Source organism: Podarcis tiliguerta (genome assembly GCF_965153285.1).
Source record: "Podarcis tiliguerta genome assembly, chromosome: 12".
Lineage (NCBI taxonomy): Eukaryota > Metazoa > Chordata > Lepidosauria > Squamata > Lacertidae > Podarcis > Podarcis tiliguerta.
The window spans coordinates 36,185,320-36,205,441 of record NC_139545.1 but is presented as its reverse complement, the minus strand read 5'-3'; the positions used below and the strand labels follow the sequence as shown (position 1 = coordinate 36,205,441).

General features: G+C 43.2%; 1 protein-coding gene across 1 annotated transcript in view; it reads right to left on the bottom strand.

Moving 5' to 3' along the window:
• Positions 1-6,142: 6,142 nt before the first annotated feature.
• The window catches only part of LOC310660738 (macrophage mannose receptor 1-like), a 45,216-nt gene continuing 31,236 nt past the window's right edge, over positions 6,143-20,122 (bottom strand). The window contains exons 23-30 of the mRNA XM_083405708.1: positions 18,588-18,690; positions 17,341-17,573; positions 15,545-15,710; positions 14,104-14,259; positions 12,100-12,210; positions 9,358-9,537; positions 7,909-7,947; positions 6,143-6,670 (exon numbers count right to left, since the gene is read on the bottom strand). Coding sequence (XP_083261834.1) covers positions 6,537-6,670; positions 7,909-7,947; positions 9,358-9,537; positions 12,100-12,210; positions 14,104-14,259; positions 15,545-15,710; positions 17,341-17,573; positions 18,588-18,690 — 1,122 coding nt within the window. The 3' untranslated portion in view covers positions 6,143-6,536. The remainder of the gene's footprint in view (positions 6,671-7,908; positions 7,948-9,357; positions 9,538-12,099; positions 12,211-14,103; positions 14,260-15,544; positions 15,711-17,340; positions 17,574-18,587; positions 18,691-20,122) is intronic.

The following is a 20,122-nucleotide window of genomic DNA, read 5'->3' as shown; positions in this document are numbered from 1 at the left end:
AAACAGCTGACTGGAACTGTGTAAGGCCTGGCGTGTCCCAATTGTGGGACCACAGACAGCATGGAGGCTGAGTGTGTTAAGGTTAAGACTCAAACTGCATCCTTGGCCCACAAGGTTTACTCTGCAAGGTTTGGTGAGGGATTTCAGGAGAGTGAAAACTCTTGTTTGAAACTCCTGCCCTTTTCTTGGCACCCTAGAAATACTTGAAGAGTGTGCAGATACAGTCTGTGACTAAGAGCCATCTATGTACAGTGGTACCTCAGGTTAAGTACTTAATTCGTTCCGGAGGTCCGTTCTTAACCTGAAACTGTTCTTAACCTGAAGCACCACTTTAGCTAATGGGGCCTCCTGCTGCTGCCGCGCCACCAGAGCCCGATTTCTGTTCTTATCCTGAAGCAAAGTTCTTAATCTGAAGCACTATTTCTGGGTTAGCGGAGTCTGTAACCTGAAGCGTATGTAACCTGAGGTACCACTACTGTAGCTCCTTCTTGTAATAACCTAGGTCCAGTGGTGTAGTGTGGGGAGGGCAGAGAGGCGTTGTGTCTGTGTGGTTTTTTTAGGGGCACAACCAGGCACCCCCATGATTGGCTCCCTCACTGAGGCCAGAGTTGCTGTGCCCGGGTTGGGCCTTTGGCGCCTGGCTCCAACAAGTGAAGGAACTGCAGAGGCAGCTTCCTTGCATGATGGCCCAACTGCGGCAGCTGGCCACAGCTCCACTCCCAGGCTCCAATGCAAGAGTGCACCCCATGCACCACTTTCCAAGGCTGGGATAGGACAGTCAGAACCCAGCTGTACAGGGCTACCAGGGCAGCATGTGTGCGCCCTTGAAGCAATGCACTTGCCCCAGGCAACAGTACCATATGCTCTACCACTGTCTAGTTCTTTAAGAATGCACTGGATGATATTCCAAGCCACCAACCCTTAAGAGAGCTGGAACACACACACACACACACACACACACACACACACACCATTTATAGTCTCTGCAGGCTTTAGCCTTTTCTGAAATCTTGAAAGTTTCAGAGCTGATTTTCAGAAGGGTGAATTTAGTGGATGAAGTCAGTCCCAGCAATAATCACTGCAGGTTCTGGGGAGCATGAAAGCAAAAGTAAATACAACCCACCCAACACCCAACTTATCAGGTGAAGGACAAGAATAATTGGTATGTAACCTGCTGCTGCGTATCACTTAAACAACGATATGTGGGAAATTCAGCCTCATATAAACAGCATGCGTAGCATGAAGGAGTTAAAACCATAGAATAAGCTATTTTTGCTAGACTTGACTGGGTCATACCCCCTCACCTTGGGATGAAGGAGGTGACGTTTCTTTGTTTGCCCCTCTTCCATTTTGTGAATCTGGCCAGGGAGGACACCTGGGCTTGTCACTCCAAGCCCACACCACGTGTTTAGAAACCATGTTATCAAATTTTTGCAACTACGTTTATCTGCCTGTGTTTTTCTTTCTAGTTTTCTATGGAAAACTACATGAATCTGATCTTTGGAAACTTTGTAAATCTTTTTAAACTTACCAAAATGTGTGGCCTTTTCTATGCTAACAGGAAACAAAGGGAAGCTTTGTAAGTGAGTTAAAGTGGGATATTTTAAAGGTCTAACAGTCTACATACCCATGCTTTATTTTGCTGCATGTTTCATTATTCTAAATCTCTTACTGAATGGAGAGGGCTTGCCCAGCGTCTGGATCTAGGCATCCAGGAAATTATTATTTTATAATAACCAAATACCAATAGGTTACACATGCTCTGTGGGAGACCTGAAGCAGCGAGTGGGCACCATTATGGGCGACTAGCTTATATTACCTTAGAACAGTGAGAAATCATGTCTGTTGTGTCCTTTCTGTAGGCCTTGAGTCCTTGGAAACAGGTTAAGTTTAATGTTGCTCAGATTTATTTATTTTTGTCTAATTATGGTGTTCTTTTTTAAGCGCCTGCAATTATTTTTCTGGCGCCTATTTGAAGATCACAGTGAAAGCTGAGATGGAAGGGCAGACTGAGGCAGCAAAACTCAACTTTAAGAGAGAGAGAATGATACTGTATTTGTGTGCATGTGACTGTGCTCATGAGTTTCCTGGTCTTCTTAAAACTTTGTAGCCGTGATGTTGGTTCATGTTAAAGAATCGTAAGTTATTTGGCTCCATCACTGCCGTTGCAGTGAGTTCCTTCAGAATCTGTTAATACATACCTTTGCCATGCAAAAGAACACCAAGAATCGATACTAAACTCATTACACTTTCATTGTGAAAGATGCATTGAGTGCTTCGTCATTTGGATTCATGCTTGCTGATATGCTGACAATATATTTGTTCCAATGTTCACTTCCTCTTCTGGCGAAATACTGTGGAAGGAGAAGCAGCCCTTGGCTAATTAAGCAATTTATGGCTTTTTAAACTGTGGGGGGAGCGCAGGGCTGCCTTGCCAGGGGCGTATGATGGGGTGGGGGGCGGCTCACTCCGGGTGCCACCCTGTGGAGGGGTGACAAGATGGCCCGCTGCCTCCCCCCCAGCTGTAAAGTGGCTGAGGGCGCTTGCGGTGTCTGTACAGGCTGCTGCATGTGTGCAATCCCCGCCCCAGGCACCAGAGAGGCTTCCTCCACCACTGTGCCCTGGGCAGGAAGATAGGGTGTATGGAGTTGGGTGCAAGGGGTCTTCATTTAAAACAAAATAAATTAAAAATGCTTTATGCATCTGCATGTAATCTTGCCCCCTTTTAAAAAAAAATTGTTTGTTTGTGGTTTTCTTTTGGTAAATCTACCAAAGAATAAAATAAAATAAAATCAGGACCAAGGAGTTTTCTCAGGAGGGTGGAGGGTGTGTGCGCAGTGTCCTGTTGGTGTAATGGTGGTGGAACTCACCCTTCTTCGGATCGGAAATGCTCAGCAGGGGGCAAAAAAAGGGGAGGTTGTGGAGATAAATGTCCTTATTTTTATCTGGGGGATGTTGGAGGGTATGGAACTTGTATGTGAGCGGTAGTTAGCCCCTTATTTGCTAGTAGGCACGCGTAGGACATATATTTCAAGAAATATATGTCATTGTTTTCAAGAATTATATTTCACAACAGGCTGTTAGGAAATCCTTTTCCAAGTAAGTTGTAACTGAAAAACAAAACTATATATCCTGTGCAGCTGAGGCCAAATTTCAGCGAACCCCAAAGTGGAAGTATTTGTCTATAAATCACTTCACTTAAAACGCCAGATTTGTTACAGGTACGTAAGCAAAGAGAATGAAGAGCTGGAAATTTCACTATTAAATTTATGTCAGGCTGCAAGCTTAAGAATTCTTCCATGAATATAAATCCAGTGCCATTTTTCTAGAAAAAGAGGTGCCAGAACTCACCACGAGCGCCTCCCTTGTTCTCTTAGAATGGCAATGGTGCCCACCTGAGAGGTGCCAGAACTGAGTTCCAGCAAGTTCCGGCTGAAAAAGCAGCAGCAGCACTGGATAAATCCTTTTTAATTCAATGGGATTTCCTTGTAAACAAATATTGATCTATTAGAACTAAATATATATAGTTTCCCCCTTATAAGTTAAATGGCAAATGAACAATGTAAAAATTCAAGAGTTTCAGTCAGCAGGTGTTCAGATTATCTGCCAGCTGTGTGTGAAAGCTGGGCCGCATTCATAGATACTGAAAATCACTTGCTACGTATTTATTTTATTTATCTTTATGTTTACATCCCGCCTTTTTTCCATGGACCTCAAGGTGACATACTTGGTTCTTTTCTTTTCCATTTGTCATCATAGCAATATTTTGAGATATCCTAGGCTACAGGGGTGGGAAAGCCTAATGGGGCTGATCGTAGGTGTGGGAAGGCCCGGTGAGGCCCGCCCCTGAGGGTGGGTGGGCTTACTTCCATCCCAGTTTTGCAGGGGATAGTCTGAGATCCCCTCAGCCATAGGGAGTTGGTGCCTATGGGTGTTCTGGTCAGATGAGGACTGCCTTCTTAAACCTTCCCTAATCCAGGTAAGTGCTTTACAAAATTGCATGTTTTAAAAAATCCCCAAACCGCAGGAAGTAATGCTGGAGCCCACCAGAAGAGATTTTCCTTTCTGTTCTTCTAAGTCCCACTAGTCCCTTTCAGCCTGAAGGTTCTTCGCTTAGGCAGGAATAACCAGCTGCACCAATATAAGATGGGGGATACTTGGTTTACCAGCAATATATGTTAACAGGATCTAGGAGTCTTAGTAGACCACAATATGAGTCAACAATGTGATGCTGCAGCTAATGCAAAAGAAGCTAATGCTATTCTAGGCTGCAGCAACAGAAGTCTACTCTCTAGATCAAGTACCACTCTACTCTGCCTTGGTCAGACCACACCTGGAATACTGTGTCCAGTTCTGGGCGCCACAATTTAAGGAGGACATTGACAAGCTGGAACGTGTGCAGAGGAGGGCAACCAAGATGATCAAGGGTCTGGAAAACAAGCCTTATGAGGAGTGCTTGAATGAGCTGGGTATGTTTAGCCTGGAAATGAGGAGACTAAGAGGAGATATGACAGCCATCTTTGAATATTTGAAGGGCTGTCACATGGAAGATGCAACAAGCTTGTTTTCTCCCACTCTGGAGGGCAGGACACAAAACACTGGCTTCAAGTTACATGAAAGGAGATTCTGACGAAACATCAGGAAGAACCTTTCTGACAGCAAGAGCCCTTCAACAATGCAACAGACTCCCTTGGGAGATTTTGCACTCTCCTTCCTTGGAAGTTTGTAACTGGAGGTTGGATGGCCATCTGTCATTGATGCTTTAGTTGAGATTCCTGTACTGCAGTGGGTTGGACTAGATGACCCTTGGGGTCCCTTCAAAATTTACAATTCTAAGATTTTATGAAAGGTCCTTACAACATAATACAATTTAGTCCCATATGATTAAGAAATTATAAATAAATGAGTCCCGTCCCCCACCCTGAGAATAATGCACTCAAATAAACTGGTTTCTACTTAGGGAAGACCCTTTGAAATTAATGCTCAGATTTTTAATTCATTTCAGTGAGTCTACTCCAAGGCAACCGTGTGTGAGAGAGAGAGAGAGAAAGAGGGAGGGAGGGAGAGTGATATGTAAATTTACATAGCAGGAGGGCAAGCGAGGGCTGTGAGCAAATGTTAAAAGGATGGGACAGTGGCATATTCCTGCACTGCAGAGGGTTGGACTAGATGATACTCAACAGGGTCCCTTCCAATTCTACAATACTATAATCCTAGGGGAAAGGAGCCAAAAGGGCAAAATCACTTCCCAAAGGTGTCTTTCCATGTGAGAAAGGATTTAAAGTGAGGCAGGAAACAGTTAAGTGGGGATATGTGGAAAGGTGGGAGGGGGCACAGAGTGAGGGGGGAGAGGGGGAAAAGGAGGAGAGAGTCGCCCTGTTAATTTGTTTGCAACTTCAAAAACACAGGCCATTACTCAGGAAAAGAAACCCATGAATACCTGAGTGTAGGTGCTTAAAAGACACAGAGTGGCAGTGAAGGGAGAAGTGGCTCCACCAGCTCCCAAGTGCTGGTGGGATGGCTCACTTTCCCTTCTCGTCTGCCCCTGCCCCCCGGCGGTGGCTTTAAGGGCAATGCCTGGGCCTGAATGGGTTCAGGGGGTAGCAGCACAGGCACATGCCCCCCACTGGTGGAGAGGGAGGGGGAAAGCCCTGTGGCACTGCCAATGCAATTCTGGCATGCTTCCTCTGACCTTAGGGACAGAACATAGCTATGCTGACTCCTTATCCATACACTCTCCACTACACAGCATCAAGTTCAGCCGCGTTTCATTGCGTTTGTTGGCTGAACACCCCCCTCAGTGATGACACCCAGGGCGGTCCGCACCCACCACCCACCCCTTCCCACACCACTGCACACAGAGGTACAAACAGACCTAGCTGTATAGGGAACTACAGGCACACAGTTAGGTGCTGCACATGCAGTCACACTCTCTGCAACAGCCCCTAGGCTCCTTTTTTTAATCTTGAAAACTGTCTCTTCTGGAGGAGATTCACCCTCCTGCTCTTCCTCCTCCTCCTCCTGACAAGTGGGATTTTAGCTTTCCTGAAAAGGCCTTTGTGCATAAATGACCCACTGAATTGGGGCAAGAATATATTGCAGCACCTTGGTTGCCAGAGGATAACATTGACATGACACTTAGTTTTTTTCCGAATTGCATAATCTTTAATCAGAATATAATCAGTACAACTTATGATTTTACTCGTACTAGATAAATATGTATTCAGAGCATTCTACATCATGAGTCTCATTGTAGAAAGTACCTCGGTATACTGCTGCTTAAGACAAATAACTTCCAGCCATGGTTACTTTTTGGAAATGAATGAATTAATGGTGCAATCCTACACCTGTCAATTCAGAAGTAAGTCTGAATGGGGGTTCAATGGGACTTACTTCCAGGTAAATGTATACAGATAGCATTAGTGCCTACATTTGTTAATTTCCCTCTTCATCCACCACATGTGATTCTGAACCATTTTTTTCTGAAGAATTATCACACGGTCACAATGGAAAGGATTGTCAAAGCCTGCTGTGGTTTATAGTTGCCTGCTTCTTCTTCTTCTTCTGTAGAAAATACAGGCTGTGATACCTGCACCGATGAGGATGAAGATAACTGGGAGAACGACTTTCAAATATTTGCCGTGTGCGGATGCAGAGACATCTTCTTGCACTGCCAATGAGAGAAAAGGTGTAGATATATACATACAAAACCAAGGCATTAAATGCTTTACACTATGATAAGAAGGATGGTGGTGTTTACTGCACCTAAGCACAGCGTGTTGTGAACTTGCAAACCATGAACATTGCCCCTTGTTTGTAGGGAGGAAATGGGATGCAGAAGATATGTGCAGTCACAACCTGAGCAGCTTTTATTCTACTCAAAGTAGAAACAGATTGAGCCTCTTAAAAGAAAGGGCTATGAAGGAATGTAACCCCAAAGCTGTGGGACACTGCTGAACAATTTCCATGTGTCCAACCAATAGTGTATCTTCCCCCAGTAGTTTCAGCACTGTGGCTAAAAATGACAGCATTATTCTGTGCATGTGCCCGTGAAAGGGGAACCTAACCTCAGGGGTTCCCCCTCCCCACTTTTCACATGCAATACTATGGAATTTTCCAATAAATCAAAATATCTCTTTCCCACTCTCCAACTCTTTCACTTCAAAGGAAAAGTTCTTTACCAGAAAGCAGAGCTGTCATTATTCCTCCCCACCCCCAGTAGCCTGCACAAACCTCCTGAGAGGAGGTTCAGCTGCTGATTACAGCCTGCCATTTTGCTACCAAAGACATGAATACAACCAGGGGAAGCAAGTGACAGCCTGCCAAGCCAAATGGCCACCAGTTATTTGATGGTATTGGACAACACAGTCCTGTTGTGCTCAGGAGGGAGAAGTTGTTCACCGTGCAGAGTGATTCCTTGATTAGAGAGTTTGTTGTGGGCTGGATTAGCCTATGGGTGGGGTCATCCATGCTGCACTAAGCCTTCTAGTGTAGAGCAGTAGTTCATTCATCGTGGAATTCGATATTTGATGAGTGCTTTCAGTGCTGTTTTTGTTCTATGGGCTTGGACTTTCTAGTCATTGCTTTCTGTTCTAAAGTGATTTCTTCCTGCCATGTTACTTGCTGAAATTCAGGCGCATGACAAAAGTTTTCTTATTTCAGCTGGCATTTCAAGGTAGGGTGCTGTTGTTTTTAATAATGGAATTTAACTGCCTCCTCCCCCCCCCCCCGGTATGTTTCGTTTAGAATAGAAATTTTATGTACACCACTTAATATACAGAATTTCTAAGCGGCATATAAATGTATGACATTTATATTTTTCTAAAAAAATACTGACATTAGTAATACCAGTGAGGGGGTAGTGCCAGCTATCCAAGCAGAATGACCATGTGTCATTAATAGTCGTACCTGTACTGTTTGTAGGTGCTTTAGTTGTTTCATCATTAACTGCAAAATAAAAGACATGCTTAAGGTGTAATCATATACATTGTGCAAACCACAGAACTTCCTACTCAGCCCAGTAGGAAGATAGTTATGCAAGGGAATGTTGCTGCTGTTTAGCTCAAGAGTTCTGATCAGCTGGAAAGTAAACCAGTGGAAGTTTTGAGTGGAAGGAAACCTAAGCAGGCTCTCTGCCAGCAGGTCTGGCCCCCACCCCCACTCCCCAGCACAAGAATCCAGGTTTGGGCATTTGAATCACCAAAAGATGATTTGGCCCATTGGTCCTTCAAATGTTGTCAAACACTTAATGGTAAAGTATACTGTATTAAAAAAAGGTAATGGAGCCCTGACAGTTAAGTCCAGTCGCAAACGACTCTGGGGTTGTGGCGCTCATCTCGCTTTATTGGCCGTATTAGTGCAACTTTATTTGAACAACAGCAAAAAAGCTGATTTTCAAATATTTGATTGCAATATCCACTTGGATATTAGGCAAGGTTTATCAAAATTGTAGGGAAAACTTTATATTTTTCAGGCTTTGGGCCTTGACATATCACAACATGAAAATAACTTAGCAATGTATGCTAGACAGGGCTCTTCCTAACTTTGAAGTTTCAATCCAACACATTACTATTTAAAAATGAGAACCATTTGAAATGTTTATTGCATTCATGGCTTAAACAAGCCATCTTTGTGTTTCTCTACAAACGATTTAGAAACTCTCATCACTTTGGAACCTAAGTCTAAATGCCTGTCTTTTCTTACTGCTGTATGGAAAAGCACATGAATCTGGCCTTTGAAGTGTTTGTTAGTAAACCATTTTTAACCAGCCAAACGTGTGGTTTCTTTCTATGCAAAGGGAAGTGGAGGACTTTGGAAGCAACCTAAAAGAAGGTATTTTAAAGGTCTAACAACCTAAATTTCAATGCTTTACTTCGCTGCATATTTTGTGATTTTAAATCTCTGCTCTGGTGAGAGACACCAAAGGGTACTTACCTCAAACCTGGATCTTAAGCATCCAGGGAACTCTCTTTCTCTTATACCTAGTGTTTTTTCCTTTAACCAAAATACAAAATACCAACAGTTTGTGCTAGAAAAGGAATGATTGACAGTTTGGAAAGAATGCTAAGAACTTGCTGGTAAGCATAGCAGGGGGTGGAAGGTTGTCAAACTGCTGAGGTAGGGAAAAGTCTGTTTTGTAGAATCACAGAAACACCTTCCTTCGAGAGCTTTGTGAAGAAGGAAGCAGATAAAGAGATACGGCTAAACTTCTAGTACTGTACAATGAATCAAGCGAGAGAGCACTTGGACAAGATCACCTTAAGACACTAACTGCAGTTCTATATAACTCAATATTCCCCTGTTGTATTATATCAGAATTATGGCTAAAATTTAGTTTAATAATAATTTATGACTTACTTTTGGGCGTTTTACATATAAATGACATAAAATTGTGGCAGTCCGTAACCAACCATTTCCCATCATTGCTGTTCATGGCAATGCATTTCTGATCCCGAAAAGCTTGAGGATTGAATGCAGGTTCTTCGCCTCTCCAATTGACAAAACCCACTTGAGTTTCATCTTTCCACATCCATTCTCCTAATTATAAAAATATATAAATAGCATTATGACGGAAAGGAGAAGAGTAGCACCATGACTGTAAAACATACTAGATGGAAACGTGTTTTGAAATTACAGAGATCCTTTTTCCTCTTCACCTTTTTCAGTTTGGAGAATATGCAAGCTACTGCCATTATCGTATCAGAACACTGAATGCACTAACAATAAGGGGAGAGTGCCTCTGATTTCTGACAGCATTCCCCCCCCCCCCATATTTAGCACTATTTTGGATGGTTCTCTGCAGTGTTCTTTTCGGTTTAAAAAAAGGAGGGTCTGGTGCCATAGGTGCCAGCAGGAAATGGCTGCCAATGATAGCAAAAAAATGAAATAAGTGACAGCACTCCATACCGTCAGGATCATCACAAGAAAGTACTGGTTGTCTGGCTCACATGTGCAGACAACATAGAGGTGCCATGGTAAGTGGGAACATTGACACTGCTCCAGATCAAAGCCATTTCTTGAATTATTGTTTACTAGTAGAACGTGACCAGTGTTGCCAAGCAATTCAAAGAAACCTATAAATCATGGTTTTTAAATAGACAGGGCAATTTGTTTTGTTATTAGGGCAGTGCAAATGTAAACACAGTCAGTGATCCAACGTTCCCACCTGACCTGGATGATTTCACGGCCTGGATAAATTTGGGGATTGGGCTAATGTTAAATTAGGGTTTTTGAAAAGCCTCTCCTCCTTACAGAGAGGAGGAGTTGTGAGCGGGAGCTGTTTCCCGAGTTGGCAGGGGACGTTCCGGCCCCTGCCCAGTTGTCCCGGCTGCCGCGCCGCGCCCCCAGGGAGCCAACCAATCAGGTGGAGGCTTGGAGGCGGGGTTTAGCCTCTCAAATGCGGCCGCGGCAGTGCTTCCCTTTCATTGCGCTGCTGGTTTTTGAAAACCTTTATGGTCAGGAGGTGGGCAGGGAAAAGAGGTGCTACATCACATTTCCTCCTCCCAGTTATTTCATGATACTTTAAAATGTTGGAAAAAATGTGAGTATTGAAGACAGCAGGGAAGGGAATGCCAATGTTTTTCCATAGGGCTCGAGATGGAGGCTAGCTGTAAATTTCCACTGCAACAGTGTGGTGATGCTTTACAGTTTATCACATGCAGTCATGAGACTGGGGTGGGGTTACAGGAAGTTTGCATATGTTAATTGAGTAGCATCCTCCATTTTAACACCACATAGTCATTTGTTCTCAACTGCTGAGAAGAACCAATGTGAAATGGGGGTGAAAAAGGGAGCTATAATTTTTAGGCTCAAATCCATTTCAATCAGGGTTTAGGTCTGGTTTTGGCACAGAAACTGCTTTGGTCTCCCTGTATGATGACTTTTGTCAAGAGAGAGAGGGGGGAAACACGCCCTTGTTAATTCTCCTTGGCCTCTCAGCAGCTTCCGATATCATGGCCATTCTATCCTTCTGGAGTGGCTGTACAAATTAGGGGTGGATGGCACTGTGTTGAGGTGGTACTGGTTCTACTTGGATGGCCACTCCCAGAGGGTGATGCTTGGCGAGTGCTTTTTAGCCCCATGGAGAAAGTGACATTTTGGTCCACCATTTTGGTTCAAAATAGTGTCTGGCTTTCCAACATCAATGAAAACTGTCACCCCAAACCTCAGGAACCCTCATGCCAAGTTTGGCAATGATATCTTGAGAGATGCCTGAACCGACAGAGGATGAAAGGACATTCCCAAAATATGTAGTAATTATAAATTTTATATTCCCAATATGCCTAATGGGACATCTGGGATGGAACTTCAAGTAATGGCATAAGTCAAGTTGAAAGAGATGTGGTTAGGGGCAGGGCTTGATTATTTGAAAGCATAGTCAGGGGTCAGCAACTTTTTCCGCAAGGCACCAGTCCACTGTCCCTCAGACCTTGTGGGGGGCCGGACTATGTTTTGAAAAAAAACCAACCCCCTCCTACAACTCTCCCCTCCCTTCTTCACAGCACCGGATGAGCCCCAGTGGTTGCTTACCTGTGCCTTGCGAGCGGCAGGGGCTGCTGCTGGTGGTGGTGGGGTGATGAGTGGCACGAAAGGGCTGGCTTCAGAGAGGGGCTGCTTAAAATGGCGCTCAGCTGGCTCAGCCCAGCCCCCTTCCTCCTTTAGGCAGGGCAGGGAGAAGCCAGGAGGGAGGGAGGGAGGAGGCACCGCCACGGTATGTGTGAGGGGGGTGGGGAATGGGGCAGCCCGAACAATCAGAATCCCCACGCTGATTCACGCGTGGGCGGATCCAGAAGGCAATTGGGTCAGCCCCGGCCCCTGGGCCTTAGTTTGCCGACCCATGGCATAGATGTTTCCTATACTACTGTTTACCATCTAGTTGATGAATTCTCAGATAATGGGTGAGCTTTTTCCTTTTTCCTGAATGCTTGCCAAGAAGATGCAAGCATCAAATCGCTTAGAACCGATGGCTTTTGCTGCTGAGCTCTTTTACGTCCAAACTCCCCCCTCCAAATGAAATGTGTGTCATATTTGAGGACACTTTTGCATAAATACAGATAATACATTTATTATGTATATAAATATTGAGTGTTAAACAATTACCATCTATATTTTTGAACAATCCAATCCAAAATTTTTCCTTGCTGAATTGATGAGTGTACTCCAACAAAAAATCCAGTTCAGCTAAATCTTCTATTGAAGCCAAGTTGCCACCTAGGAAATATACCACAGGAATAAAGTAAACTCATTAAAAAGTTATCTTCTCCTTGAAAAAGACTGCCTAACAAGATAAGACCAATGAATCACTATCCAGCACTGGCAGCAATATGAAGTTCTGAATACTTTAGAGAAAATATATACCGTATTTTTTTCTCTATAAGACTCACTTTTTCCCTCCTAAAAAGTAAGGGGAAATGTGTGTGGATGGATGGATGGAACTGGCAGATGATTGGCTGAGGTTCCATTTAGAACTGACACAGCCTAATTTAAAACATCTGTATAGGTAGCCCTTTCATTTCTAGACACATTTCAAGGTGATCCCATTTGTGTTAAACAGTGCAGGCCTCAAGTATCGGAAACTGATCTCTTCAGTATAAATACTGTCAGATTGCCATCTTGCTAATTCCACTGACCTTGGAAGTGCAAGGAATGGCAGCCCAACAGAGAACAGGCCTATGGCCCTAAGTTGTGGAATTCTCTTTCCACAGAGATATGTCCTCTTGCACCTTCATTTTATCACTTCTGCCATATGATGGTGCCCCCTTTCCCCTGGCTTTTCACACCTGATGTATGTAAATCTTGTGGGAACGTTCAGGGAGGCAGGAGAGGATATACTGTTAAATAATATTCTTCATATAACTTGCGTTAGTAAGTCCCTTTACTTAGCAGAGTGCATTCCCCTTTTTAAACACACAGCAGTCAGCTTTGTTGCAAGCTTGTTTAAGCTTATTAATATAGATTCCTGGTAATCTCCTTTTGTCTCTCTTAAAAAGAATAGACATGACAATCTTATTTAAAGTCAGTAAAAATAAGTTTACTCACAGTATCATTCAGTTCACAATTGGATCCCTGAAGGCAGACTTAGGTTACAAAATATGTACACATTGAATCTATCCCATAGGGGGAGAGTTTTTGGCTGGAAGCCCCCAGGGCATCTCTAGCTGAAGAGATGTTGCTTCTTTGATGAATGGAGTCAGAGAGAGAAAAGCCAAAGAGGAAGTGTGCTCCCTGCCTCGCCCTTTTTGTTACATGGGCAGGTAAGGCAACGCCCACCTCTAGTCACATGCAGAGGAAGTTTGTCCCCTTGTATGCCCACTCTAGGAATGTTGTACTTGACAGCTATGTGTTTTACATCCTACAAATCTCAGGGCTGGTTTTAACTTTGTATTGTTGTAACCTGACCTGGGAACTTACGCTGAAGGACAGGTAAGACCTCCACAATATGACAACAAGAATTGAATGGTGCCACACTGGCAGAACAATGCCAGGTTTGACACGGCCCTCTGCAGCTCTTGCCAGTCTGTTCTTGGCAACAGTGATGTCCCCTGGCAGGCATGGTGAAGTGGCAAAGGCCCTGTCCAGGGCAGTGAAGGCACAGATGATGAAGACTCCTTCCCAGGTAGGGCTAACTCTGCTTGCTTGAGCTCTCCTCTGTTTTCCTTTTGCCCCTGGCCCATCTTTCCTTCATTGTGTGCCGCCAGTGGCAAAAAGTCAGTGTATCAGGAAAGCACTATTTAAATTCTCCCATGGGGCTTCTGTGGCCCCAGGGAAGGAACATTCTATCTGGGCCCAGAGGCATTATGGAGGAATCAAAAGGTGAGCCATGGCAACAGGGGTTTTTGGCTGCACCAACAATGCTTTGGGATTGGGCAAGGAGAAGAAGACTGGCTGGTGTTCAGGGAACTCAGGCCATCAGCAAATGGTTGTTGGTGCTAATCCCTGATACCAGGTCTGTAACACATTATTCTCAGTATTATTTTGATAATAAAACTTTTTATTATTGGATTGTGCCAGAAAGAAAGAATTTCCTGCATGCCATGGGCTGTACCATTTTTCTTCCTACCATTCTCATTTGTAAAACAATTCCTTTTTCAAAATGACACTCACCAAAATAAGAACATCTGAAGGCCGCTTGCCACCAAGGTTCCCAAGCAGGGTAGAATTTATAGCAATGAGCCCGAAAAGGAACCCAATCTCTCCCGTCGTCTTCTGGTGGAGGAGGGCATTTTCCTGGCAGCTGTGGTGCCTCCGTTGGGAATGCACCTGTTATAAAGCAAGTAGTTTTCTTTTTAAAAAATAAAGGCATCTTAGAAACCTAGAAATACAAGGGTTTAGACAGGTCCTGAGTCATGAGGCAAAGCATGATACCCCTTTGGCTTATAAAAGGGCATATTGGATCTGTACAAGTTCGCACACTGTGCCACGGTGGACCCCACTGTGCCACGGCAAGCCAAACATTTAAAGAAATTGCTTCAGACAGGTGCCTGTTGAAAGCAAAATTACCTTTAGCATACCAGATGATGGGAGAAGGGAGAGCAAACACCAGAGAGATGTGGAGACAAGGAGAGGGAGCTCTGCTGTGATTGACAGGTCAAGCTTTTAATCAGAGGGAATGATTTTACATAGAAAGCCAACCCCAAAATCTAAATACTTATTTTTATTTCTTTAATCAAAAACATATGATTCCATAACATATAGGAACTAAAGAAACAAAGAAGAAAATACAATGGAAGAGAATTTAAAATTAAATTCACACACACACACACACACACACACACACAAATTAGGTTGTTGCAGCCACAATCAATCAATCAATCAAATGCATTGGAAGGTAGTAATGTGTTGTTTTTGTTTGTAAGTATCAGGATGCTGTCCTTGGGTGTTTTATGCTATTCTCATTTGAAGCTGAAGGATTCCTAAGAATTCCAAGTACTGATGTATTTCACTGGAGGCATTTCAACAATAAGTCATCAATTATATATATATATATGTATGTGTATATATGTGTATATATGTGTGTGTGTGTGTGTGTGTGTGTGTGTATATATATATATATATAATTATTTTTTGCCATATAGTTGGAAATTAATCTCTCCCCCCCCCTAATTTTTCTTGCACTATGAAAGAATATGGAGCAAGCTGCCTGTGAAAACAATTTCAGCAAGGGTGGAAGAATCCTTTCTTAAAATAATTTTGAGGTATCATTACACCACCAGTGATCTTATCACATATAAACTCCCAAGCTCTTCCCAAAGTGCTGGAGCTGCAAAAACAGCAACATAAAGGCACATATTTCCACCTATGGTGGGAGTGGTAGATGGTGTTCCTATAAAAGGAACTGAACAATATCTATATAGATAGCAACACACTGGGCGAAAGTGATTTCTGTGTTCAGAATTGTATACTCCAAAATCAGAATAAACTGTTTTATCAAGATGCTATCAGATCAATGTCTAGAGTACAGTTCTCAGCTCTGTGTTGAAATGGAGACCTTATTGGAATTAGAGTGCTGTGCCCCACATTAAAAGAGAGATATTTCTTTGCTTACCGTGATGCTGCTCACAGATAAATAAGTATGTTTCATTGCAAGTTCCTGTTTTCCAATGACCCTCAAGGTCCATGAAGACACAGGCTATTTTGTGCTTTGGCTCTTCAGGTGCCCAGTTAGTATACATCAGTCTCCGGTTGTTTATCCATGTGTACTGCTCACCATTCTAATGCACATTGGAACAACACATGCTGGTTGTAGTTTATTTCCCATAACATGAGCTCCACATCATCTCCACACACCCCTTTCATTTTATTTACAGAAACACAATCAGGTGATGAATTCTGGGTACTGCTATAGCTATAACAACTAAAGACATCCCTGTGCTGTTTAATATCTATTGAAAAAACCCTTGGGAGATGTCATCTGGAGATCTGAAGCATGGTGTCATGGGTATGCTGATGACACATAACTCTATCCGCTCCATCTGAATCTGGAGAAGCCAGGAAGGTTTTGGACAGGGGTCTGGAAGCAATCAAAGGCTAGATGGGCGCTAGTCATCCAGTTATATCTGTTCCTGAACTGAGATAGTTGGGCCTTAGTTGTCCATGCTCTGGTGCCTCTCACCTGAGCTATTCCAAAGTGCTTTATGTGGGTCTTGCCTTGAAGATGACCCAGAGGCAACAACTACTGCAGAATACAGCTTCTGGATTGGTAAGTAGGACAGCCCAATGTGACCCTGTGTCACCAATTATTGAGAAATTGCATAGACTAGCTCATGCTGACTCTTCTTGATAGAATGAGGCCTCTTTGGGTTAGTGGAGGTATATATAATTGACTGAGAAATGGCAAGTATTCCTGTTCTGTCCCAACTAGACATTGTGTTACATATATTGCTCCCTAATCACTGTGTTTAGACTGCTGGCAACTGATCAATTCTTGTTATCTGATACCTTGCATTGATTAGTTGTACTATATCTAGCTGTGAGGTGCCTTGAGTCCCTATCAGGGAAAAGAGTAGGATATAATAATAATAATAATAATAATAATAATAATAATAATAATAATAATAATTTCAGAAAACACTGCATTGGCTGCTAGTGACCTACCAGGCCCTATTATTATTAAAAAATTGTACACCGCCATATACCTGCAGGTCTCCAGGTCTTAGTACTAGCACACAAAGCCCTACATGGCTTGCAACCCTGGGCTCCTTTGGAAAGAAGAACTAGATTTAAATTTATGCCAATGATATTAATGATGATTAATGATGCAGGGAGGATGTACAGGGAGGATGAAGGGGTGGGTGGATAAAGGGAGGGCGGTTGGTCGGATGTAGGGGGAGAGTGGTTGCCAAAACAGGGGTTGGCAAGTGCAGTGAGCAGTGAGCAAGGGCAGTCCCTAGTTTTGAATAAAGTCAGCTAATGAAAGCCCGTTGTCTTTGTCCATGGAGTTTTCTTGGCAGGGATACGGGCGTGGCTTGCCAGTTCCTCCTCCAGGTGGATCACGTTTGGTCTAAACTCTCCACTATGACCTGTCTATCTTGGGTGCCCTGCTCGGCATAGTTCATAGCTTCTTTTTGTTATTCAAGCCCCTTCACAGTGATCCATGAAGGGGAAAGAGGGAGGGCACAAGGAGAAGGGGACGACAGAGGACGAGATGGTTGGATAGTGTTCTCGAAGCTACCAGCATGAGTTTGACCAAACTGCAGGAGGCAGTGGAAGACAGAAGTGCCTGGCGTGCTCTGGTCCATGGGGACATGAAGAGTCGGACACGACTAAACGACTAAACAACAACAATGAAAGCCCTTGGAATGGAAAAGTAGTATTATGTTAACGTACATTGCATGTTCTTACCGTGTTGCTAGTTAGACCAATCCACACAGGCTCCTCATATTTCAATACCTTTATCCATAGAAATGATTGAATGTAGGGATTCCAAATGCTGGCAAGCTCTGACTGTTCAGAATCACATTTTTTCCTGGCCTCTTCCCATGTCATTTTGGTGCCAATGAAAAAGTAACTGCTATTCCCAAAATGGAAATAGCCTGAGGCTGGAATTGTTGTTTCAAAGTACGGTAATGCGGGATCTATGGCAAAAACAAACAAACAAACAAAAAGCCAGAGATCGTTTTAGACTGCATATATTCCTAAAATTTGATTTCATTTCATACTGAAATATCTGAACATTAATATCTCCCAAGATTTAACATTTGAAAGAATTTGCAGAGAAACATTAAAACCAACATGTTAGTCAAACTCTATTCTTTACAGACACAAAAGAAGCATATCAAATTCCTAAGAAGCAGCCAGCAGACCTACTTGAAACACAATCATTTCTTTTCAGAGAAGTCAAGTGACTATTCTTCAGTTAGTTTCCTAGCCACCATCATTCGTGGATGATAAAAATTTCTGTTTCTGTTCTGTCCAAAAACAGACCTCGGAGGGTGGCTGTACTCATGGGGGTCTATTCTTATTAAAATGAAAGTGCATTGATCAGGGGGCAGGCTGTCACTTTCAACATGGCTAGATATTATGACACTAAAAAAAGAACTAAAAGAATGAATATGGCTAACTTAACCCAACAACACACCCCTTTCTCACACACAAATCCCACTGCAGCCAACCAAAGACAACCAGCCACACCCTAGGTCACCCTAACCTCTCTCACTACCAAGGAAACATAACAAGCAAATAGAAAGACAACCTACCCAAGTGACGCTGACACAAAATCCCCATGTGCATGTGCTTTTGTAAACAATGAAAATCTTTAATACAAATTGTTTTAAAAAGAAATAGAACTAAACTTTTTCCAGCAGCCTCCTTCTGTCCTATTTTGGGGATGGTATAGCGAAACGTCAAGTCCCATATCAGGAAGTGTACAGCTGAGGTTCTTTGACACCAGGGTTCATCTCTATATATCTATAAAATATTGCTGTCACGACTACATTCTTTTCTTTATACAGCCAAATACAAAATCTCTAATACTGGAAATCTAATTTAGTTTTTTGACAAAATGATATGGCACAGAAAACAGGCTTTGGACTCTAGAAAGCAATCTGAACTGCAAAATATTTTTTGTTTTTTCTCTTCTAAAAACGTACCAGAGTTTCTTTGGCAGATGTAGCTTTTCCTGGCAGAACATAGTCCATCTCTCCACTTTCCTCCTGAATTTCCAGTCCCCTTAATAATAAAAACACAGTCTCCCTAAGGAAATAAAACATAAAAATCAAATAAGACAAATGCCATCAATTTGCGCAGGAGGCAATTCTTTTATCCTAGATCAGGCATAGGCAAACTTGGTCCTCCAGATGTTTTGGGACTACAGCTCCCATCATCCCTAGCTAACAGAACCAGTGGTCAGGGATTGTGGGAACTGCAGTCCCAAACATCTGGAGGGCTGAGCTTGCCTATGCTTGTTCTAGATTGTACTTAAAAGCCCTCTTTTTTGTACTTCTGAAATTCGATGAAAGCAATACTGTATCCTTTTAGAATCAAGTTTGAAGAGGAATATTTGTTGCTTCTCACCACTGTCCTACCCAATCCAGCCAAGAAACAGCCTCCACCGTTGAATTACATCTCTAAAGAGGTGCTGGCCCCAGTATGTCCTGGGATGAAGAGGAATTAGTGGAGCCTGACATATAACGTGAGATTGCCACCACTCAGGGTACCTATAAAATCAGAGTACCTGCTAAAATCTATCAGGTCGCACAGCCTAGCACCTGACTCCACAATTAACTGTGTGATTCCAAGATCAGATGGTGCAAAGTCCACACCAAAGCCCCAACTAAAGGTGTAGTGTTTGTCTGGCAACACAAAACGTCTTGTCTCTGGAACCTACTCAAGAGTAGGCATCAGTAACTGATGCATGCTCTGGATCAAGGGCCACCTGATGTTTACAGGAAGTAGATTAGGTAGCAGAGCCAGCTATAAAACTGTTCACATGATGCCCAACTTTTCCTGGTACAACCCTTTCCCCAACTAGCTGCTTGGCTTGAGATGCCTGTTCTTGCTAACTGGCTGCACAGCTCCCTTTGTTGTTTCTGCAGTTCTGCCCTGCTTTTCAGTTCCAGTTCTGGAAGGCATAGTGCATTACCACTAAGTACCCCTCCCCACAATGACATCAGCTGATAAGGCCAATTGACAATCCGCTGATTGACAGCACATCAAAAGTCCAGCCAGATAAGAGGGCTTGGCAGGCCTACTTAGGCTTGCAGAAAGACCTTCCCCACAGCTGTTCTAAAGAAAGGTGTGAGCATCAAACTGGAGTAATAACAGTGGGTGGTCTCCTAATAACTCATCCTATCAATACAAGAATTTCTGCTTGCACAATGGAATTTCCCCCTTCCCTTGGATACATCTCATGCCCTACCCAAATTTGCTTCAGAGGGCTGGGGGAACCCCTAGAATATATTTAGAGGGTGCAGAAGGTGAGGAGATGGGGTGGGAGAGATTGGTCTTTGCATGCAACTAAGTCCTAGTAAGCCGAGATAGAAAAAGTCATTGCTGGACAGAGGCAGTGCCTGATTTACTGGCCAGTGGATCAAGGAAGATGTGTAACATAATGGGTGAGATGCCTTTCGGAATTTTCTTAATTCCCAAGCACATAAGGGGATGTACAATTGAAGTGAATGGCACT